The following is a 25491-nucleotide window of genomic DNA, read 5'->3' on the forward strand; positions in this document are numbered from 1 at the left end:
TATGTCACCGGCCCGAGAGGAAAAGTGGGGTTGGAATTTGTTGTGCAGTGATGGTAACCAACTAAGAAGACGGTGATGCTACTTTTCGCGCGTAAATGTGGAGCTGATTTTCTGGCTCCCACCAACTCCATCATTTTCCCTGCGAAGGCTTCCCCTCTTTTTGCGCCCACCATCGTCAATCCAGCGTTCCTCCGGGGACATGCTCGAGGGTGCTTTAAACTTCGTGCTAAGCAAGAGCGTGGAAAATGGTTGGGAACCAAACAACCTATTTTTGCAACTGTGGTTGCAAGAAATGACATTGCGAGGATCTAAACACGCTCTGAATTGTGAAGTTCCTCTTTTTCTAATTGTTATGTATGATCGGATGTAATGTACAAAGATATGGTGGCCGACATCATCAACCTTTGACTTCGACGAGAACGCTTATGGGTAGATCAATTTTAATTTAAGTCTTCTTTAGTTGTAGTTCAAATCCTTGTACTAAATTTCGTTCGAATAAAATGTGAGTTTCGAAGAGGGTTGTCGACTTACGGGCCAAGGGAGAATAGGCGAGCTTTTGGAGGCCTATCCGTTTGGACCCAAATTCAGCCCAAATTTGGCGCGGAAATGGGTCGAAACGACCAACAAACAAGCGAATCTTGAAGTGGGTTGCCGTAATAGGCCGTGCCTCTATCCGCGTGGACAAAAACCGGACGCACGGGACGAAAGGCATCTCCGCCTTAGGGTTCGCCCTTAAAATTTAGGTTGAAAATAAGACACGATAAAAAGGAGGAATTAGAAGGGGCACAATAGCTAGAAAGAAAGATCAGACATTGGTCAGGAGGCACTCAAATAGTGCACTTGGCACTCCCAAAGGTCAATCTAGAACTAGATTTCCATAATCAACATCTCTAGATTTTTTTACACGTACCAACACACAAGTATTTGGCTAGCAGTGAGTACAAGATGAACTGACAGGTGTCCTGCACATGGAGATTTTTTCCATTGACCATGACTGTTCCAAGTCTTCCTCCCTTCGGTACTGAAAGGTGTTATCCTGAAATACGTGGACGGCAGGAATTCACATCTTGTGTTTATGTATTTTCTTGGGGAGATTGAGGAATCGAGGTTCCATTTAGCCATGACAAGGCCCAATAGCATGATCTTGAGCTTTTCGTTCATAGCTTCTGTAGCTCTTGTCCTCGGAGGTAGAACCTGCAGTTGCTTGCAGTTCAATTACCCCAGCTTCGACATGACCAACAAGGATGATTTCAGCTTTAGCCCAGGCTCAGCAATTGCAAATGGTTCCCTGCAAGTCGTCGTGCCAAACACCGGAGACTTGAACCAGCGATCGGGAAGGGTAGTATACACAAAGGAAACACAAGCAGGGGGTGCCCACATCTTTTAGGACGCAGTTCACACTGAACATCCTTCCACAGGATGAGACTGGAGAAGGTATGGCTTTCATATTGACAAATAATCCATCGTTGCCCAGGAATAGCAGCGGCCAGTGGCTCGGCATTTGCAACAACAAGACCGATGGCGCACCGATGAATAAAATAGTTGCTGTGGAATTCGACACAAGGAAAAGCTACGAGGATGACCTTGACGGCAACCATGTCGGCCTCGACTTGAACAGTATCAAATCAGCTAACCAGTATCCTCTCAGCAATCTTTCCATTATCCTGACAAGCGGTTTTGATGTCTTGGTCAGTATCACCTACAATAGCACAACACCTGCTTTTATATTAGTATCTGTAATCGGCCATGGGGGACACAATTGGCGAGCAATCTGGCAAGTTGATCTATCCCAACACTTAGTAGATGAAATACATCTGGGATTCGCAGGCTCCACTGGTGATTACACCCAACTGAGCCAGATAAAGTCGTGGAACTTTACCACAGTAGAGGAGGTCGTAGTTGAAACAAGACATGAGGCCAGGAACGTGTTTGTATGTCTGGTTACCTTGATTTCGTTTACTACATGTTCGATTCTGGTGTTGTTTGTGTGGAGAAGGGTGACGCGGCAGAGAAGGCTAGCCTACCAGGCCCTCGAGAAAAGGATCGACGCACATGGTCCGGTCAGATTTAAGCTCAAGGAGCTGAAGCACGCAACGGCTAACTTCAGTCCTCGTCGTAAGCTTGGTAGAGGGGGCGGCGGCACCGTTTATCATGGTTATCTGAACAGGATCAGCAGGGAGGTGGCCGTGAAGCGGGTCTCAGCCAACGACAAGTCACGACGAGGAGAGAAAGAGTTTGTCGCGGAGGTGAACACAATAAGCAAGCTCTCCCACCGCAACCTAGTCAAGCTGATGGGCTGGTGTCACGAGGGGGGCGAGCTACTCCTAGTCTACGACTACTTTCCCCTGGGCAGCCTCGACAAGCTCTTGTTTGCCAATGGCAGAGCGACCACGTTGTCGCCGGGAACCCCAGAGCTCACATGGGACCGCCGATTCAGGATAATCTGTGGCGTGGCATCTGCGCTCGACTACCTGCACCATGGGAGCAGCAGGAGGATCCTTCACAGGGACGTGAAGGCTGGGAACGTGATGCTCGACGCGGAGTACAATGCGCGGCTGGGTGACTTCGGCCTCGCCCGTGCCATCCAGCTCGAAGGAGTGACGCACCACTCCACCCAGGCAGTCGCCGGCACTCGTGGGTACATGGCGCACGAGAGCTTCTTCACCGGCCGTGCCAGCCTCGACACCGACGTCTACGCCTTCGGTGTGTTTGTCATGGAGGTTATCAGCGGGAAGAGCCCAAGCAGGTCTATGCTGTATGACAGACAGGAAATGTACATCGTGGATTGGTTCTGGAGGCATTACAGCCTTGGAAAAGTCCCGGAGACGGCTGATGCAGCGCTTGGGGGAGCGTACGATGATGAACAGGTGGATGCTGCGGTGAGGCTGGCCTTGGCTTGCTGCCATCCAAACCCAAGGCATAGACCATCCATGAAGAAGGCAGTGCAGGTGCTAATCGGCGGAGCACCAGCCCCGATTCCCCCACTTGAGAGGCCTGCGTTTGTTTGGCCTCTGTCCGGCACGCAGCAGGAGATCGAGCTCGCTCAGGTTGGTCTGCTCTTCACGGGAGGCACTGGTGGAAAAACAGGCTTCGGGTGAGCCCCATAAGTCGCGAAGGTAAAGGAACCGCGACTAATGGGGTCTTTAGTCGCGGTTCGTGTGGCGAACCGCGACCAAAGGCCTGGGCCCAGGGCGCTCGGTGGCCAGCCGGTGCACGTGGGGGGATTTAGTCCCGGTTGGCCAGGCCAACCGCGACTAAAGGTGCCCGAAGGCCTTTAGTCGCGGTTGGCCAGGCCAACCGCGACTAAAGCCCCTCCCCTATATATACCCACCCAGCAGCCAACACTTAGCCATTTGGTGCCATTCTCTTCACAAGCTTCACAAGTGGGTGTTAGGTTTGCTTTTGGTTCCTCTTATGCACATAAGGTGTTTGATGAAATGCCCCAAGAGCATGAAACAAACATGATATGAAGTGTTGGAGCCACACTTGAGCTTTCTCATTTATTTTTTCCTCCTCGATCGCGGTTAGCAACTTGAACCTTTGATGTGTCGTTGATAAAATGTGCATGTGTGTGTAGTTCATTGTTTAATTTATATTGTTTGTAGCTAGTTAGTTTAACAAATGCATGATGGTTAATTATATATTTTATATTATAATAATGCAGATGAATCGACAATGGATGTACGGTAACCGACTCTCCGGCGAGTTCAGTGCGGGTTTGAAAGATTTCCTCGTAGTGGCCAATGCGAACAAGCGGGGGGTTTTGTTATCTGTCCATGTGTTAAATGTAAGAATCGGAATGGTTACTCTTCCTCAAGAGATGTTCACATGCACCTGCTTCGGCACGGTTTCATGCCAAGCTATAATTGTTGGACCAAGCATGGAGAAAGAGGGGTTATAATGGAAGAAGATGAAGAAGGGGATGATTTCAATGATGAAAGCTATCTTGCTCATTTCGGTGATACTTTCATGGAGGATGCTGAAGGTGAAGGGGAAGGTGAAGGGGAAGGTGAAGAAGAGGCACGTGATGATCCTGTTGATGATCTTGGTCGGACCATTGCTGATGCACGGAGACGCTGCGAAACTGAAAAAGAGAGGGAGAATTTGGATCGCATGTTAGAGGATCACAGGAAAGGCGCTGTACCCCGGATGCGATGATGGTCTGAAAAAGCTGGGCTGCACACTGGATTTTCCGAGATGGAAGGCACGAGCAGGTGTAGCTGACTCGGCATTTGAAAACTTGCTGAAAATGTTGAAGAATATGTTTCCAAAGAATAACGAGTTGCCCGCCACTAGCGTACGAAGCAAAGAAGGTTGTCCGCCCTCTAGGTTTAGAGGTTACGAAGATACATGCATGCATCAACGACTCGCATCCTCTACCGCGGTGAATACGAGAATTTGAATGAATGCCCGGTATGCACTGCATTGCGTTATAAGATCGAGGCGATGACCCCGGTGACGATGTTGAGGGCCGGAAACCCGGGAAGAGGGTTCCCGCCAAGGTGATGTGGTATGCTCCTATAATACCACGGTTGAAACGTCCGTTCGGGAACAAAGAGCATGCCAAGTTGTTGCGATGGCACAAAGAGGACCGTAAGTCGGACGGGGAGTTGAGACACCCCGCAGATGGAACGCAATGGAGAAAGATCGACGAGAGAGTTCAAAGATTTTGCAGGCTGACGCAAGGAACATAAGATTTGGTCTAAGTACGGATGGCATGAATCCTTTTGGCGAGCAGAGCTCCAGCCATAGTACCTGGCCCGTGACTCTATGCATCTACAACCTTCCTCCTTGGTTGTGCATGAAGCGGAAGTTCATTATGATGCCAGTGCTCATCCAAGGTCCGAAGCAACCCGGCAACGACATCGATGTGTACCTAAGGCCATTAGTTGATGAACTTTTACAGCTGTGGGGAGTTGATGAACTTTTACAGCTGTGGGGCAGACCTGGTGTCCGTGTGTGGGATGAGCACAAAGAAGAGGAATTTGACCTACGAGCGTTGCTTTTCGTAACCATCAACGATTGGCCTGCTCTTAGTAACCTTTCGGGACTGTCAAATAAGGGATACAATGCATGCACGCACTCGCTTACATGAGACTGAAAGTGTACATTTGCCAAATTGTAAGAAGAACGTGTACCTTGGGCATCGTCGATTTCTTCCGAAAGGTCATCCGAGTAAGAAAGAAAGGCAAGCATTACAACGGCAAGGCAGATCACCGGCCGAAGCTCGCGGAACACACTCGGTGCTGAGGTATTTGATATGGTCAAGGGTTTGAAAGTCATCTTTGGAAAGGGTCCTGGCGGACAATCGGTTCCGAAGGGAGCTGACGGGCACGTAGCCATGTGGAAGAAGAAATCTATATTCTGGGAGCTAGAATATTGGAAAGTCCTAGAAGTCCGATCTGCAATCGACGTGATGCACGTTACGAAGAATATTTGCGTGAACATCCTAAGCTTCTTGGGCGTGTATGGGAAGTAAAATGATACAAAGGAAGCACGGCAGGACCAGCAAAGTTTGAAAGACCCTGATGACCGGCATCCGGAACGGTTTCAAGGTCGTGCCGCCTACGCTACGACCAAAGAAGAGAAGGTCATCTTTTTTGAATGCCCGAGCGAGTATGAAGGTCCCGTCGGGATTCTCGTCCAATATAAAGGGAATAATAAACATGGCGGAGAAAAAGTTCCAAAACCTGAAGTCTCACGACCGCCACGTGATTATGACGCAATTGCTTCCGATTGCTTTGAGGGGGCTCTGCCGGAAAATGTTCGAGTAGCCATTGTGAAGCTATGTGCATTCCTCAATGCAATCTCTCGGAAGGTAATCAATCCAGAAGTTCTACCACGGTTACGGAACGATGTGATCCAATGTCTTGTCGGTTTCGAGTTGGTGTTCCCGCCATCCTTCTTCAATATTATGACGCACCTCCTGGTTCACCTAGTCGATGAGATTTCCATTCTCGGTCCTGTATTTCTACACAATATGTTCCCCTTCGAGAGGTTCATGGGAGTATTAAAGAAATATGTTCGTAACCGTGCTAGGCCGGAAGGAAGCATCGCCAAGGGCTATGGAAATGAGGAGGTAATTGAGTTTTGTGTTGACTTTGTTCCCGACCTTAAGCCGATTGGTCTTCCTCAATCGCGGCACGAGGGGAGACTAAGTGGAAAAGGCACGATCGGAAGGAAATCAATGATATGTATGGACGGCCATTCTCCGACCGAAGCACACCACACGGTTCGACCAATTCCAGCTTGGTGGCTCCGTACTTTGAGAAACACAAGAATATTTTACGCTCGGACAACCCCGGGAAGCCTGAATCCTGGATTAGGAAGGCCCACATGGAGACTTTCGGCGGTTGGTTGAGAAAACATTTAATGAGTGACAATAAGGTTGTAGATCAGCTGTACATGTTGGCCAAGACACCATCTTCGACTATAACGACTTTCCAAGGGTACGAGATAAATGGGAATACATTTTACACGATCGCCCAAGATAAAAAGAGCACCAACCAAAACAGTGGTGTCCGCTTTGATGCGAGCAACCGAGAATGGGCAAAAGGTCACATATTATGGTTACATAGAGGAGATATGGGAACTTGACTATGGACCCTCCTTTAGGGTCCCTTTGTTCCGGTGCAAATGGTTCAAGCTAACGGGAGGTGGGGTAAAGGTGGACCAGCAATACGGAATGACAATGGTGGATTTCAACAATCTTGGTTATCTTGACAAACCATTCGTCCTAGCGAAAGATGTCGCTCAGGTTTTCTATGTGAAGGACATGAGTAGCAAACCGAGGAAACGGAAAGATAAGAAAACGATCGGTACATCATGCGATGATCCAAAGCGCCACATTGTTCTTTCAGGGAAAAGAAACATCGTGGGAGTGGAGGACAAGACGAGACATGTCGAGAAGATTATAATATGTTTGCTGAAATTCCGCCCTTCAAAGTGAACACCGACCCAAGCATTAAGTTAAATGATGAGGATGCTCCATGGATACGGCACAATCGTAAGCAAGCGAGAGACACAAGGGAAGAAATGATGTGTAATAATTTATTGTACCAAACTTTGTTGAATGAATCATGTGTTTGGTGTCCATTTTCGAATGATTCAATTGACTCGAGATAGCACCGATGATACATGAAATTTGGAGTGACTAAGTCATACTCCGCATACATAAAATTTGGAGTGACTAAGTCATACTCCCGCATATAGGAAATTTGGAGTGACTAAGTCATACTCCCGCATACATGAAATTTGGAGTGATTTAGTCATACTCCTGCCTAGGCGTATAATATGCATACTCGTAGTCTTCATAGCCGCCGCCGTTGTACTGGTAGTCGTCGCCTTCTAAGTTGCCGGCGTCGTCGTCGCCTGCTTGTCGTCGGCTGTCGTCGGGCGGCGCTCGTGGCTCGAACCGAGGGTAGCGCGGGCGGGGGATATCGCCGGCCGTGATGTAGTCCATGACGCTCTGCGGAGTCCGGCCGTACCACCATAGCCGACGGCCGGCCTCGTGGAAGTTTCCGGAGGCGGACCGTCCTCCTCATACCCGGCGAGCGCCCTCTCACGCCGATTGATGAAGAAGGCGTCCCAAGTATGCTTGGTTATCGGGATGCCGGCGGGGATTCATCCGCTGCTCCGGCGTGAGGTCGAGGTAGTAGTGGTTCGTGATGGCCGCCGGCGCGCGGTACCACGAGGGACGGGAGGGACCGGCACGCCGCCGGCGCTCAGGCTCCGGCCCGGCGAGGGACGCGGTAGCCGGAGGGCAAGGGTAGTTCGAGGCGCAAAGCTCCTCCACCTGCGTGGTAGGTTAGAGTGGGTGCGGTGGAAGCCATGAGAGAGTGATGAGAGATTGTAGAGATGTGATGCTGGCCAAGCCGGGCTACCTATATGTAGTGACAAATGGCGGGAAAAATGGGAGCGGGAAGACATGAGGCGGGAAGAAAGAGGCGGGGAGAAAGTGGCGGGAAGAAATTGGCGGGAAAAAATTGGCGGGAAGAAAGAGGCCGGAAGAAATTGGCGGGAAACAATTGGCGGGAAGAAAGAGGCGGGAAGACAGGGAAGAAATGGCGGGAAGACGAGGAGGGAAGAGGGGGGGTCGGCGGAAAGAGGCGGGAAGAGGGGGCCAACGAACTTTTGAATTGAATTAATTTTATTTTTATGAATTTTTGATAATTTGTATTTTTAAGATTTTGAATTGAATTAGTTTTATTTTTCTGAATTTTTTGATATATTATATGTATTTTTAAGATTTTGAATTGAATTAGTTTTATTTTTCTGAATTTTTTGATATATTATATGTATTTTTAAGATTTTGATTTGAATTAGTTATATTTTTATGAATTTTTTGATATATTATTTGTATTTTTAAGATTTTGAATTGAATTAGTTTTATTTTTCTGAATTTATTGATATATTATTTGTATTTTTAAGATTTTGAATTGAATTAGTTTTATTTTTCTGAAATTTTTTGATATATTATTTGTATTTTTAAGATTTTGAATTGCATTAGTTTTTTTTCTGATTTTTTTGATATATTATTTGTATTTTTAAAATTTTGAATTGAATTAGTTTTATTTTTCTGAATTTTTTGATATATTATATGTATTATATGATTTTCAAAAAAAGAAAAGTATTTTCAAAAAAGAGCTTTAGTCGCGGTTGGCCTGGCCAACCGCGACTAAAGGTCCTTGCGCGCGGGAAATTAAAAACCGGGCGAAAATCCCTTTAGTCGCGGTTGGGGTCGCCAACCGCGACTAAAGGGCCACCCCAACCGCGACTAAAGCCCCATCCCTATATATTCCCGCGCCGCCCCGCGGGCGCATCAGTTCTCGATCTTCTTCCTCTCGCTCGCTCCGTCAGGCTGCCGCGCTCTCGCTCACTCGCCGTCGCCGTCGACAGGCTGCCGCGCCGTCGCCGTCTCCATCGCCGCACTCGCCGTCGCCGCCGCCGTCTCGTACGTCGCCGCCCCGCCCACACCGCGCCGCGCGCGCGCGCCCGTCGATCTCCTACGCGCGCCCCTCGTCGTCGCCGGCGCCGCCGCCGCTCGCAGTGAGAGAGAGGAGAGGGAGAGCGCGGCGCCGTGGCCGCGCGCGCCGCTGCTCGCCGGCGCCGCTCTGCTCGCCTGAGAGAGAGAGAGGAGAGATCGAGGCCGGCGGCCGCCCCCGCGCGCGCGGTGAGAGACAGAGAGAGGGAGAGGAAGAGCGCCCCGGCATTTTTTTTTTTTAAGTTTTTGTTCTTGTTAATTTTAAAACAAAAAATAACTAAAATTTGAGTTAAAAGTTTGTGTAAAATTAAAAAACTAAAATTTGACCTAAAAAGAACTACAATTTGACTTAAAAAAGATTGTGTAAAAAAACTAAAATTTGACTTAAAAAAGATTGTGTAAAAAAACTAAAATTCGACTTAAACGAATTAACGTGTTGTTAATTAAAATTGTAAACTAATTAAAATTTGACTAATTAAGTTTTCTTAAGTTACAGAATTTTGATCGCTAAATTTTTTACTAAAATTTGTTTTTTTAACTTAACTAAAAATTTGTACACTAACAAAAGTTTGACTTAACAAAATTTAACAAATATGTAATATGTAACAAAATTTAACAAAAATTCTAATGACCAAAATTTTAACTTAAGATAACTTAATGATCAAAATTCTGTAACTTAAGAAAACTTAATGATCAAATTTTATATGATCAAATAATAGTAAAAAAATTCTTAAGTTAAAATTTTGATCATTAAGTCTAAATTTTGTTAAGTTAAAATTTTGATCATTTAGTCTAAATTTTGTTAAGTAAAATTTTAACTTAACAAAATTTTATTTGGGATCGAGAGGGGCGGCGAGGGTTATGTGTCCTCGGCACCGCCACGGCCCTCTCGGTCACCGCCACACCGGTCTCTCGGTCACGCGGTCACTGCGTCCCCCTTTCGCCACCGCCACCGGTCTCTCGGTCACGCGGTCACTGCGTCCCCCTTTCGCCACCACCACCGTTCTCTCGGTCACGCGATCACTGCGTCCCCCTCTCGCCTCCCTCGTCGCCCTCTCTCTTTATATGTAGAAGAGATGTGATAATGCTGGCATATACACAATTAATTTGTTTTGACTACATGTTTTCGGGACTGACATATGGCGGACGATAGAGCTGACCCGATTCCGGACAACTATGATCCGGACGGCTGAAGACCATATGTTCGGCATCATAAATGGCGATATTCCATTTGTGCCGACCGGAGAAGAAGAAGATGATATCTCTTCTTATCCGAACCTTGAGGGTGAAGATGAAGGGCGCCGTCGACAAGATGATGCCGAAGAAACGTCGATAAACGACGATCTTCAATTGGAAGTAGCAACCACCTCCGGCGCCGAGGTATATATATATACATATTGAGCGTACGGTGATAGAACTAACCGATTTGAATAAATGTGTGTGTACTAACGCGCGCGACTCTCTTTCTTATTTTAGCCCTCGGCCGGATCGTCGAAAAAATCGAGTACGTCGTCAAAGCGTGGCGCAACCAAGACGATGAAAGCGGGAGAAACATGCACCATCGATGTGGTCGACGAAGCAACCGGCGAGCCGGCTGGAGCCCAGCAAGAACGCCACCAAGTTTGTCGGCCAATGCGGAGCCGTTGTTAGAGACAACGTCTCGATCACCCGCCAGGAGTGGAATGAGCCAAAGAAGGCACGTGTTGGTTTCACTTTTGTCGATAAGAGAGAAAAAAAGATTGCTTCAACAAGCTTATGGAACATTTCGTTCTACCTCCGGAATACCGCAAATACGATGAGGAGGGTAACAAGATTGCGGAAAACAAGAAGAGGCGCAAGCTAGTTAAACAGATTCGCTCTTTCTAGGATGGCCAACGCATTCGGAAATACAAGCAAAATCTAGCCCATGACTTTGTCAACCGGGGCAAGACTCCGGATTTCAAAGGACAATATGAGAAACTGCAACATGATTGGCCAGAATTTGTGAAGCAAAAGAAATCGGAGCAGTTCCTTGAACTATCGAAAAAAAATAAGGAAAATGCGGCCAAGAAGGAGTACAATCATAAAATGGGGCCGGGAGGGTATCGCTTTTGGCAGCCTAGGTGGGAGAAGATGGAGAACGAGCTGAGGGCGCGAGGAATCCGTCCGAGTACGGAGGGATGGGACCCAAGGGCCAAAAGCTGGTGGTACGGGCATGGGGGATCGGCTGAACCCGGAGACGAGGGAGTGTGTTTACCGGGGCAAAATAATTACACCCACCCAAAACCTTATTGAGGCAATGAGGGATGCTCAAGAGGGGAGGATCAAGTTCAACGAGAGAGAACGACGCCACGACAAAAGCCCTCGGGAATCCCGAACACGGAGGACGTGTACGAGGCATGGGGCCCATTCCGTGGAAAATAGGGTTCCCCCGGAACGATGACCCGTACGGTTACGAAGCCGTAAGAGAAAGATGGATCGGGAAAAAGATGTTGTGGCGCGGTTGGTAACGGAAATGGATGTGATGAAGAAAACCGTGAGTGTACTAGTAGCCGAAAGAGAGGCAGCTCGGGCGCAGCATGAAGATCATCCAATGGATCTCGGAAGCCAGCAGCGGAGAAGAAGCAGCGTGGCTTCCACGGAGGCCTCACCGGCTGGTGCACCGACGATAGAAATTACTGCACCGGAGCCTATGGTGGTCGAAATTACTGCACCGGAGCCTCCTCGCTACCCCGTGGACGATATAAAGGAGATGAAAGCATGTCATCTGTATTATCCTATCGGGAACATGTCCATGAAGGTAGCCATCGGCGGTGCTTTACCACCGGAGCACTCCACCACAACAACCCCATTCAAGATGGCTATGCTCGTGTCACGGTGGAGGAGATAGTCCAAGGGTTTGAGGACCTGGACATTGACATTGCTACACCCGAAGGGGTGAAAAGACTTGGAGATGTCAAGCGCCAGTTCATTCTATGGCAGAAGAAATTTATCAAGTTTCCAGGCGAGGCGCCAACAAGTCCAGCCCCGTACGGTGGTGGTGGTGGCGGTGGCGGTGACGGTGGCGGTGGCGGTGGCGGTGACGGTGACGGTGGCGGTGGTGCTTCACCTAATACACCTCATTCACGTCAGCCGACGCCGCCCCCCAGTCCTCGTCCGGCGGGTGATCAGACACCGGTACCGCCCCCCAATCCACCTCCGGCGAAGAAGCGAAGCGAGTCCTGGGTTATTAACCCGGACCCTTACGTACCTAAGAAAACAAAGGTACCGGAGGTATCACCGAAGCCTCTCCCCACGAGGCCTTGGGAAAGTAGTGCCGAGGAAGTCGAGGCGGGCGCGGCTGCTGATTTAGAGAAATGGAAGGCGAGCGTCAAGAAGAAAATAGAGGGCGAGCCCAAGCCGGTATATTCGACAAGGAAAAGCGGTGGGCTAAGTCATTTTTGAACACACCGTCCCAAGCCGCGAAGAATCTGCTCGACGACTATTTACGTGAACTTCGTAGGCAAGCACTCGCGTTCAAGAGGAACCAAGAGTCCGCGGAGAAGAAAGCCTTGGAGGACGAGGCCGAGACAAAATTAGAAAGGGGGAAAGAAGTTGCCCAGCTCGGGGAACAAAGTAAACAATCGATCGCCCCGCTCATAGTGCAAGCCGCCGGTCCGGATGTGAAAGATCGAGATGTCGCCTAGAGGGGGGGTGAATAGGCAATTACAAACTCTTGCGGATTTGTCTTGTAAGAATGCGGAATTAAACTATCGTTTAGTTTACAAGCACAAACCCTAAATATGCTAAGCTCAACTAAGTGTAACAATAGCAACTAGAGCTAAGCAAGATAGGCACAAGATATATGTAGCACAAGTGATAGCAAGATATATGTACTTCAAGCACGATGGCTATCACAAGGAAAGAGAGCTCGGGTATAGAAATAACCGAGGCACGCGGAGACGAGGATGTATTCCCGTGTTCCCTTGCTTTGCAACAAGGTACGTCACGTTTGGAGGAGTGGAGGTCCCACGAAGGATTCCCCGCGCCACGAAGGCTCACCCTATTCTCCGAACCACACCCACGAAGGATAATGGCCCTTTCCTTATGGTTAGCTTTTCCTCCGCTCCGGAGATGGCAAGCTCCACAACCACTTCACAAGCTCCACGAAGGAGAAGCCCGGGCCTCTTCACAATCTTCTTGAAGAGATCACCGGAGCACCAATCACCAAGCCAACTAGGAGGTCACCCTCCAAGAGTAACAAGCTCACGGTCTCTCACTCGAACAAATCGTGGTGGAGAGCTCAACACTATGCAATGATGCAAAGCAAGAACACCGGAGGTGTTCAAGTCCTTCACACTCAAATCCCACCAAAGCAACGAATGCTAGGATGAGATTGGAGAGGAAGAACAAGGGGGAAAGTCAACCAAAGACTCCAAGATCTAGATCCCAAGAGATTCCCTCACTTAGAGAAGAAACGGTTTGGTGGAAGTGTAGATCTAGATCTCCTCTCTCAAATCCTCAAATATGAGCAAGAATGGTTGGAGGATTCAAGGGGAAGAGCAAGTTCTTCAAATGGTAGCAATGGAGGAGAGAGAATGGGAAGAACTAGTTGCTCAAGGTGGAAGAAGGGCTATTTATAGTCTAGGGAGAAAAATAACCGTTGGGGAAAAAACCAGATGAAAAACGGCTAAAAACGAGCTAAAAAACGAGCCCAGCCGGCCAGCAGGCCGGCCGACCGGAGCCTGGGCCGGAGAGGCCGGAGGCCTGCCCGGTCGGACCGGCCCACCGACCGGGCGCTGCAGAAGGCGCGGCCGGGCGGCCGTTTCCCTTCGGGCCGCGCGGGGGCAACCAGGCCGTGGCTGGGCCGGCGGGGCGGTGAGGCCCGGCACCGGCCGAGGAGGCCGGGCGAGGCCAGGGCGCGCGGGTGGGCCGGCAGAGCCGACGGCCCGGCTGCGCACGGGCAGCGCGGATCAAGGCAGTGGGGGAAGGTGGGCCGCGTGGGGCGCTAAGGCCCAGCCGGCGTAGAGGCCGGTCCGGCCGGAGCTGGCACCGTGCGGGCCGGTCGGTGACCGGGCCAGCCGCCGGACGTGGGCCGAAACCCCCCGGGAAGCAGCCCGGATGGCACCAGCCACCAGGCCGGTCGGTGACCGGGTGGGCCGGCGCACGGTCCGGCTGACCGGGCGGCCGGCCGGCTGCCACGCCTTTTTCCTTTTCTTTTCTTTTTATCCTTTTCTCTTTTTCCCTTTTCTTTAATAACAAATGCTCCCGAACTCCGAATCGCATGAAACCAATTTTGTTTGGAAGATAACAACGAATGCTATCTTATAGAAAGTGAAAACCCAAGAATCTGTAGGAGGGGATTTTATCATGAATATAAAAGGTAGAACCTTATATCATGAATAACCGGTAAAATCACCCAACCTCGAAAACGCAATAGAAGATGCATGTGAACTCCGTTTTCGATGAACTTGGGCTTGTTGTAAAGCTAGCAACAAGCTCAAGAACCTCATACCGAGAAATACCAAGAAGCAATAAGAATATGCAACGCATGCAAGGATTGAGCTCCCTAAGACGATGTGATCAAGTTAACCAACCGAAAGCCCCTCTTGATAGTGCGGCTATCTATCCTATAATCCGGTCTCCCATCAACCACCTCGAGACCGGTAAAAGGAAAACCTATCAAGGTCATACCTTTGCCTTGCGCATCCCATCACTTGATCATTGTCGCATCGTGAATACTCACAAATGCTCCCCCATACACTATGATGGGAAAGGTTCATTGATGCACATCTTCACTATCACCAAGTGGACGGCAAGCTTCAAGCATGTGATCCACACAAGATGCTCATCTTGAACTTGCCCAACTCAACCTTGTATCTTCTCATACTCACTTAAGATAGAGCATGGCTAATATTGAGTTCCACATAAGAACTCCATCTTCATTTATTCTTCTTGATCATATCACATATGTATCTTCAAACCGATGATCTTGATGCCAATACACAAGGTATATCTTTATCTTCATGGCATCCATACTTGAATCCAACACATGGAGAGCAAGTAGTACCTATGGAATATTCCTTCATATAAACTCAATGAAAACATTAGTCCATAGGGGTTGTCATTGATTACCAAAACCACACATAGGGGCAATATACCCTTACAATCTCCCCCATTTTGGTAATTGATGACAACCACAATAAGAGGGTTTATATAATGAATATTAGTGACAAGTACGCAACTTATCCGAGAATAAGTTGTATACAAGAGGTTGTATTTGATATGGTCAAGTAACACAAAGCTACTAGTCCATATCAAAACCGGCTCTACTCACACAACTACAACAAATGCAATGAATGTGAGTAGAACCAATATATATAGAGAAAACTCCCCCACAATGTATGCACGTGTGATGAACATGAATTCATTGCATACATTGTCAAGATTAACCTTTGGGATAGTTTCCACTATATATATACAACCATGCAAGACATATAAATATGGAATGCATGAGAGGAAAAACACTTAAGCACAAACCAAGCTTAAGTATAAAACCATTCCCTTAAACCCTCTAAACTTCTCCCCCATTGGCATCGATTGTCAAAATGGGTGAAAAATTTAGAAGGCCAATATAATGTGAGTTCCTCCCCAAAGTGTGCACTTCTCATAATTTGAGTGGAATCAAGTGCACATATCCAATGATGAATACTTGAAGGAAATCAAACTATATTGAGGATCAAAGATTGCATAAAGATAACATGGTGAAGTGAGCTTCAATAAATAAAGCAAGCAATCAAAGATCCAATTGGACAAACAAAGATATCATGATAAGAGAGATATAGTGCTTCTAGAAATAAGAAAGCTCCCCAAGGTTCGTGCACAATTTATAATGTTTGCATTTGAATACAATATGCACAAACATGGAATCCTCACTCCCTATATATCATTTAGAACACAACTAAGATAAAGAGAGTATGCTTATCAAGAACAACTTTAGTCCAACAATTACGAGATATGAGTGCATGAAGAAAAATAAATAAACCAAGCACTCATAAATTTTCTTTACCAACCCACTAAAAACAAAAGGGGTAAAAGATGGTCGGCAAAGAGCAAGGATATCAAGATGATGGATTAACGCTCTTATGTATATGAGTTTCTAAAGTGGACAAAGTGATCCATAAAGAAACATGCACACACAAGAGGTTAACAAAATAGATAAGACAAGATATCCAAGATGAAGTCATAAAATATACCAAGGATGTTTGCTTAAGAAGCATATATAGCCTATGGCTCCAATTTTCACTTATGGTATATGAATGAACTTCAACCAAGTTAAACCTCAAAAACATTACAACTAACAATAAGGGAAGTAGAGCTAGTTGGAGTGTTTTGAGAAAAGCAACAAGTATCACAAAAATGGATTTATTTCACAAATTCATCAATATTGCACACAAGAGCTCTTTGGGGAATTGATATGCAATAAATTGCTAGAGGGCATATTTGTGATAGGTGAATCATAAAATATGATATATATATATATAACCTATCATATGCATCTTCTCAAATTACTCAAGTGTACAATAAGAAGTTTTCTTTAAAAGGATTTTTCAAGAACCTCAATATTTTCAAAATAAGGAATTTCATGCCAAGATGCAACCTACAAGAGGTTGGATGCTATATGAGAGTGCATGAATAAGATACTTGTTACCGAGATAGCAATGACTTGATGTAGTAGATAAGAGTTCATTGATCATCCTAGCTTGACTCCAATTCTCATATGGTGATAACACCTTCCTTATAGATGAGACAAGCCTCCATTGCATCTCCAATGTACCTAAAACATTATTCAAGTACATCTTGGTCTCCAAACTTATTGGGTCCAACATGGTTAGACTAACCACAATATATAAGACACACTCCATATAAACATGTGCATATTTAGATGAAGTTTGAATTTCATGCACATCTTAGCCATTTAGGATTTGATGGAGTATATCCTACATAATGGATCGAAAGAAAGCAAGCATGCTACAAGTATAAACAAATTACATATAAGCATGCACCAAAACTTTTAAAGATCCAAGAAAGATATACTTTGGACAAAACACCAAAGGAATTAAATAAGGCATAGAGGTGTCACAAAACAAATTTGTTGTCCAAATTATATCTAAGAAGCAAATCACAAACGATTTGTTCAACAAAGTTCAACAAATAAACTAAGAAGAGACCATTGAGCATAAATGATGAAATAAAGCAAACACGCTTCAAAGATCTTATCTCATTCAACATATAGAGAATAGAAGAAGGAATGAGATAGCAAAACTCCCCAAAAGAGCAAGGTTCAAACAAAATAAACCAAACCCTATACACTTTTCACAATGGCACAATGTACCGAAAGGAAAAGGTTTGCCTTCCAAAACAAACACTTGATGTGAATCAAGAGAATTTATCAAAAGATTTTTCAAAGGGACAAGGAAGTCACATGGGAGCAACAAAGATTTGTTGGAAGTAAAATAAGGCAATAAGCAACAATCCAAGGTGAAGATGATCCAAAAATTCAACCACATACAAGGTTATCAATTGTCAAAGACAATGAGTATATTGGACATAATTTTCGGTGGTGAATTGATAATGTTAGAAAGGATCAACTTCACAAATAAAAGGCATAGGATAAGTATATAGAATTAAGCACTATGCACGGATGAAGACTCTTGATAGCTTCAACTAGTCACACAATCATGCACGGCAATGATTAGAATAACTTGAAGCAAACGGTGTCCCAAATAAGATATAGAGATATGTATTTGAGGAAAAACCGTACCAAGAATTTCTTATTCAAACAAGAAGCCCACAAGATGAGTAATAGAAGCTTTTTATTAGGAAGTGGAGCTTGTTTGAGCAAACATGCCACCTAGGAACAAGATAATTACGAGCATCAACTCTAAGTGGCATAACCTCATATGTTCACATTTTCTAGGCTTGTGATATGTACAAAACATATTACTCCCCCATAATGTGATAAAACATTTCTTCTAAAACAAGAGGCAACTAAAATTCAACTAGAGATGATTAATGGATATTTAGAATTTGAATTTCTCATGAGTATGGCACACCACATAGTGACTAGATAATCTTGCAATATCAATACTAAGTGGTGGTATCCATGTACACATATTTTAAAGAAAGAGAGATGCACAAAGCATATCACTCCCCCAAAATGGGATGTTCCATTAATCACTTCAAAGAGAGCCAAATAAAATATCATCAAGATGTATTAGGCTCAAAACAATACACAAGTATATGATGAGTCAAACAAACATACTTGAATACACAAGATAGGCAAGTAAGACACAACACATACATACACATATTTGGTACAAAAACCAAACATGCAAAGGGGCAAGTAACTTACAATAAACATGAAGAGTTGAAATATAAGTTACCGCAAAGAGGAACATTGGATATAAGATATAGATGATAATCCATACGACTTGGCTTGGTAAAAATATAATATATGAAGATCCCTTAATTCTTCATGAAGTAGCCAAGTCTCCAATGCCCTCCATTTGTACCTATTGATCAAGTTTGAGATTGTTGGTCCCCAACCAAGTTGGGTCCTAAGAGATTAGTCACAATAGGCTTGGCAACCCAAATGGTTCTTTTCTTGAAACCACTTTGAGTTCCAACAAACTTGGCAAACACATTGCCATCCTTATCCTTCCCTAGAGAATAATCATCATCAACAATTATAGGGTTAGATAAGGTACCACTTAAGCAAGAAGAAGCAAAGTGCCCCTTCTCACGGCATAAGTAGCAAGTGTTCCCCTTTCTCTTCTTTATTGATTTCTTCTCTTGGGGAACATTATCTTGATTCTTCTTGGGAAGTGGCCTATCTTCAACTTGAGGTCGAGCATGAGCTTGACCTTGACCTTGTGGCCGTTTCCCTCGTTGTTTCTCACTCAAGTGCTTCTTCTTCTTCAATGGGCATGATCTAACATGATGCCCTTCAACCTTGCACTTGAAGCAAACCAACTTGGCCGGATCCTTGACTTTGTCTTGGCCCTTCTTCTTGTTGCTCTTGCTCTTGGACTTGTTCTTGTTATTGGAGTTGAATCCAAGTCCACTCTTGTCATTGGGGGATTGTTGCACACTTAGCATCTTGTCAAGTGCGGATTTCCCTTCATGACGCTTTTCCAAGTCTTTCTTCAAAGAAAGGACTTGAGCCTCGAGCTCTTTTATTTCCTCTACATGGTTAGTAGAAATACAAGTACTAGAGGAAGTAGAAGCTTCATTGTTAGAGCAACAAGGCAAATCAAGTAATCCAACACAAGGTGTATCACTAGTTTGACTAGATGGATTACAAGGACTAGCACATGGCAATATAACATTTTGGGTAGAGATTGTGCTAATGTCCACATGAGGCTCACAAGATGTTACCTTAGTGATACTAGCCTCATGAGCTAACTTTAGCTCATCGTAGGAAGTTAGAAGATCCTCAAGAGAGTGTGAGAGCGTTTTATTGTTTTCTTCCAATTCCCTACAATTGCTAGTTAGCAACTCAAGTTGAGCCCTTAACTCAACATTCTCCTTTAAGATAGATGCTTCACAAGAAGTAGAGTTAGTAGCACAAGCATCAACAATAGTTTTCTCATTTTCATGCATATAGGATTCAATTTTTTGTGTAAGCATGAAATTAGTATGCTTCTCATCTTTTAGCTCATGCTTGAGGAGAGTGAATCTCATTTCCCCATTTTCAATATGGGACTCCAACTCCACTATGGTTTCCCTATATTTATTCAAGGTATCCATAGAGTGTTCGAGATAAGCACGAGCTTCTTTATTACCACGAAGAGAAGCATATACCATTGCCATATCATGCACCAAGGTATTATATTCTTCATCATTATCATCATCATCACTCTCATCATTAGAGGATGTGTTAGGAGTCAAAGTAGGAGATACCTTTGATCCATTTGCCATAAGGCACATGTGCATACCGGAGGATGAAGATGAAGGTATTCTTGAATCCTCATTTGAAATCATGTCTTGATCCATATAGTGTTCGGTTTCCTCTACATTGTTAGTCAACAAGCAACTAGAGGAAATAGAAGCATTTTGATTATGGGAGCAAGACAAGGCAAGCATATCCTCATGAGATCTATGTAAGCAATTTACACATGATATGCAAGAACTATCAACACAAGCATGTAGATTATTTTCAATGCAAGATGTGTTTAAGTCCAATGAGGAACCATTGCAATGAGATAGAGATGAAGAGTCATCACTAATGAGCACAATATCAACATTGCAATTTCCCTCACCACTCACCATATCATTACCTTGTGTCTTGCAACACGTTGGTGAAGTGGAAGAAGATGATATATCATCACGGCCGGAGGTGGAAGCAACTTGGAGCTCTTCATGATGTGAAGGGGAAGAGAGCTCCTCGGAGTCACCACCGACCAATTGAGAAGTGGATCCACCAAACATTTCCTTAAGCTTGATCCACATCTCATGAGACGATTTTCGCTTTATATATATCAAGAACCTATGAAAATCGGGTCTCAAAGAGAATACAAGCTCATTAGATACTTGAGCTTCAAGATGTAAGTTTTTCTCATCCTCTAAAGATAGATTTTGAGGGTCCATCGGAGGAGAAAAACCTACATCTAGAAATTGCTCAATGTTTGGACACAAGGTCCGAAGTTTGCAAAGCAAGCAATTTCGCCACAAATGATAATTTGTGCCAACAAAGAAAATTGTGTCATTGTGCACTAGTTACTAGCCGACATCTTTACTCTCAAGGCGGTGAAGCCTTAAACAAGGAGAGACCTTGCTCGATACCAATTGAAAGATCGAGATGTCGCCTAGAGGGGGGGTGAATAGGCAATTACAAACTCTTGCGGATTTGTCTTGTAAGAATGCGGAATTAAACTATCGTTTAGTTTACAAGCACAAACCCTAAATATGCTAAGCTCAACTAAGTGTAACAATAGCAACTAGAGCTAAGCAAGATAGGCACAAGATATATGTAGCACAAGTGATAGCAAGATATATGTACTTCAAGCACGATGGCTATCACAAGGAAAGAGAGCTCGGGTATAGAAATAACCGAGGCACGCGGAGACGAGGATGTATTCCCGTGTTCCCTTGCTTTGCAACAAGGTACGTCACGTTTGGAGGAGTGGAGGTCCCACGAAGGATTCCCCGCGCCACGAAGGCTCACCCTATTCTCCGAACCACACCCACGAAGGATAATGGCCCTTTCCTTATGGTTAGCTTTTCCTCCGCTCCGGAGATGGCAAGCTCCACAACCACTTCACAAGCTCCACGAAGGAGAAGCCCGGGCCTCTTCACAATCTTCTTGAAGAGATCACCGGAGCACCAATCACCAAGCCAACTAGGAGGTCACCCTCCAAGAGTAACAAGCTCACGGTCTCTCACTCGAACAAATCGTGGTGGAGAGCTCAACACTATGCAATGATGCAAAGCAAGAACACCGGAGGTGTTCAAGTCCTTCACACTCAAATCCCACCAAAGCAACGAATGCTAGGATGAGATTGGAGAGGAAGAACAAGGGGAAAGTCAACCAAAGACTCCAAGATCTAGATCCCAAGAGATTCCCTCACTTAGAGAAGAAACGGTTTGGTGGAAGTGTAGATCTAGATCCCCTCTCTCAAATCCTCAAATATGAGCAAGAATGGTTGGAGGATTCAAGGGGAAGAGCAAGTTCTTCAAATGGTAGCAATGGAGGAGAGAGAATGGGAAGAACTGGTTGCTCAAGGTGGAAGAAGGGCTATTTATAGTTAGGGAGAAAAATAACCGTTGGGGAAAAAACCAGATGAAAAACGGCTAAAAAACGAGCCCAGCCGGTCAGCAGGCCGGCCGACCGGAGCCTGGGCCGGAGAGGCCGGAGGCCTGCCCGGTCGGACCGGCCCACCGACCGGGCGCTGCAGAAGGCGCGCTGGGCGGCCGTTTCCCTTCAGGCCGCGCGGGGGCAACCAGGCCGTGGCTGGGCCGGCGGGGCAGTGAGGCCCGGCACCGGCCAGGAGGCCAGGCAGGCCAGGGCGCGCGGGTGGGCCGGCAGAGCCGACGGCCCGGCTGCGCACGGGCGGCGCGGATCAAGGCAGTGGGGGAAGGTGGGCCGCGTGGGGCGCTAAGGCCCAGCCGGCGTAGAGGCCGGTCCGGCCGGAGCTGGCACCGGGCGGGCCGGTCGGTGACCGGGCCAGCCGCCGGACGTGGGCCGAAACCCCCCGGGAAGCAGCCCGGATGGCACCAGCCACCAGGCCGGTCGGTGACCGGGTGGGCCGGCGCACGGTCCGGCTGACCGGGCGGCCGGCCGGCTGCCACGCCTTTTTCCTTTTCTTTTCTTTTTATCCTTTTCTCTTTTTCCCTTTTCTTTAATAACAAATGCTCCCGAACTCCGAATCGCATGAAACCAATTTTGTTTGGAAGATAACAACGAATGCTATCTTATAGAAAGTGAAAACCCAAGAATCTGTAGGAGGGGATTTTATCATGAATATAAAAGGTAGAACCTTATATCATGAATAACCGGTAAAATCACCCAACCTCGAAAACGCAATAGAAGATGCATGTGAACTCCGTTTTCGATGAACTTGGGCTTGTTGTAAAGCTAGCAACAAGCTCAAGAACCTCATACCGAGAAATACCAAGAAGCAATAAGAATATGCAACGCATGCAAGGATTGAGCTCCCTAAGACGATGTGATCAAGTTAACCAACCGAAAGCCCCTCTTGATAGTGCGGCTATCTATCCTATAATCCGGTCTCCCATCAACCACCTCGAGACCGGTAAAAGGAAAACCTATCAAGGTCATACCTTTGCCTTGCGCATCCCATCACTTGATCATTGTCGCATCGTGAATACTCACAAATGCTCCCCCATACACTATGATGGGAAAGGTTCATTGATGCACATCTTCACTATCACCAAGTGGACGGCAAGCTTCAAGCATGTGATCCACACAAGATGCTCATCTTGAACTTGCCCAACTCAACCTTGTATCTTCTCATACTCACTTAAGATAGAGCATGGCTAATATTGAGTTCCACATAAGAACTCCATCTTCATTTATTCTTCTTGATCATATCACATATGTATCTTCAAACCGATGATCTTGATGCCAATACACAAGGTATATCTTTATCTTCATGGCATCCATACTTGAATCCAACACATGGAGAGCAAGTAGTACCTATGGAATATTCCTTCATATAAACTCAATGAAAACATTAGTCCATAGGGGTTGTCATTGATTACCAAAACCACACATAGGGGCAATATACCCTTACGGGATGCCCCCGATATCATAGCAGCTGCGGCAGACACATGGATTGATCGTAGAAAGTGCCGAGAGAACAAGCGGCCGACTTAGGTATCACTCTTCGTGCACTCGTTAGGCCTTGATGAGGCGCCAATGAAGGACGTAGTATTTACATATGTGAAGAATGGCCCTCTCATCGAGCCTGCGCGAGGAAGAGGATCTACCTCGACAAATGAAAGGTGCTGCTAAATTGGTACAAGGGTTACATAAAACATAAAGACGCCAAAGACTATATCTATGCGGAAGTTAAATATGAGCATCACTTCAAACGTTACCGGGTACAAATTCCTCCGAGTGAATTGTTCCAGTCTGTTCAATCTGCGCGACCTCGACAAATCTATCATCGGTTGCTACGTTACGTAAGTGATTTATTAATTTCTACCCCATCTCGTTCATTGCCTGCACTATATATATATATATATATAAATATATATATAAATATATATATATATATATATATATATATATATATATACATATATATATATCGACGTGGATTTGCTACCATGATGGCTAGCTGTGCACCCACCATTAGGCATTGGATATAGTGTGCATGCAAATCAATGGGATCAGGATTCCTATGTATAGTAGTGGAGTGAGCTAACGTCCATATTTTGGCCGTTACAACCGTTAGCATGCTTGGCAGCTGTGTAGTTTTGTATTCTACACTCGTAAAATGTGAGGAACGGTTGAAGTGTAAATCCAACTGTAGTACAAACATAAATACATTTCACAATACACTTGAGTTGTACGTTTGTTTCTACACTATCATATACAGATCACCAGCTGACGACTATGTGCAAGACAAAATAACTCAGCAAGGGAGTTGATCCACTCGGTAGTATCGTAGAGAAGGATTGGTAGAGGGAGATCTAATTTATTAGTACATATTTATATTGGGCAGAAGGTAATTTATTTGGTTTTCTGCCTAAACTCGCTAGATTTTTATAATATATTGATAAATTTACAGATATGTCTACAAATGTACTTCACATTGATTGGTATGGGAATGAACAGTTTATAAGGTAATGGTATTTTGTCTGAACAAAATGGAATTGTTTTGTAGTTTTGTTCAATTTAGCTTGGATTGTTTTGGATGAAAACAGAGGATATCATGTTTTCAGTGATCATGCACAAGTATAATGTTATATGGATATAAAAAATCTTTGTATGGTGTAAATATCATAAATTAGAAATCTGGAAAAATATAGTTGGATAGCAAAATGTAGGAAATAAGGTTTGTAATTCAGTTCTCAAGTAGTATCTTTTTCTGCAACCAGAATGTACATGAGTACATTATAATAGATTGTTTGCTCCCAAATTTTTTACGAGGACAGAAAAATTCTGCAAATATTGTAATCTTGTTTTCAATTTAGCAGAACTGGATCGGGAAAATGAAGCTTCTACTGCGTTTGATGTTTTTCAAATTTGATGTTTCCCATTCTTACAAGCTTAAAGTAAAAGCATAAATAGTGGTTGAGGCTTTGTTGCAATAATTGAATACATCCTAAATTAGGGCGAAAGGATTTATGATAATGTTTGACAATACAAGCAGTAGGTCTAGTACAAGGAAAGGAAAAACAGTTTTGATTGAACTAAAGTGTTTGGCGGGAAACAAGCATGCATATGGGACTATGGAGTACTGTCTCGATTCAGGGGTGGCTCATGCTTCTTCGTCGACTGTCTTGGCGGCACGGTCTCCGTTTGTGCTAAGGATGGTGCTGCTCTCCCTTGGTGGTTGGCTTGTTAAGCACTGGGTCGTCGACATTGCTAACAGCAGCGAGCCACTGGTCAAGGTTTCTGTTAAGCCTCGTGTTTTCCTCCAGCAATTGCCTTTGAGCTTCTTCCTCACCTTGAGTTCGGATGGAGTCTCGCAGGGCTAGCTCAAGGTCATGATCTAGCACAATTGCAGCGTCCTGTTCCTCCACTGAGGGGATGTGCTGCTCTTCACTTTCTGCTTCTGCGGTCATGTCTGTATGGTCTGGGCATTGCTCATAACAGTAATCTGCTTCCACTCCAAAATCCATTACGTCAGTCTCGCTTTCAACGTGAAAACGAAGTACTGGAGTGGATGGGATGCTGTATGATTTGTTGGTTGTAGGATCAACAACCTGCAGGGGCACCTGAACACCATGTCAGCCGATATCACAGTCGTCATCGTCGGAGTCCGGCCAGCCTTGCGGCGACAGGTCTTCAGTTT

At 45.5% G+C, this 25491-nt stretch overlaps 1 protein-coding gene across 1 annotated transcript; it reads left to right on the forward strand.

Annotated features, from left to right (window-relative positions):
- The first annotated feature begins 1682 nt into the window (after positions 1-1682).
- On the forward strand, positions 1683-24081 carry LOC124689952 (probable L-type lectin-domain containing receptor kinase S.5). The gene is made up of 3 exons (XM_047223402.1): positions 1683-1688; positions 1828-3047; positions 24070-24081. Exons 2-3 carry the CDS (start codon positions 2292-2294, stop codon positions 24079-24081), a joined length of 768 nt encoding a protein of 255 aa, XP_047079358.1. The 5' UTR covers positions 1683-1688; positions 1828-2291.
- The last annotated feature ends 1410 nt before the right edge of the window (positions 24082-25491 follow it).

This window comes from Lolium rigidum, chromosome 2, assembly GCF_022539505.1.
Source record: "Lolium rigidum isolate FL_2022 chromosome 2, APGP_CSIRO_Lrig_0.1, whole genome shotgun sequence".
Lineage (NCBI taxonomy): Eukaryota > Viridiplantae > Streptophyta > Magnoliopsida > Poales > Poaceae > Lolium > Lolium rigidum.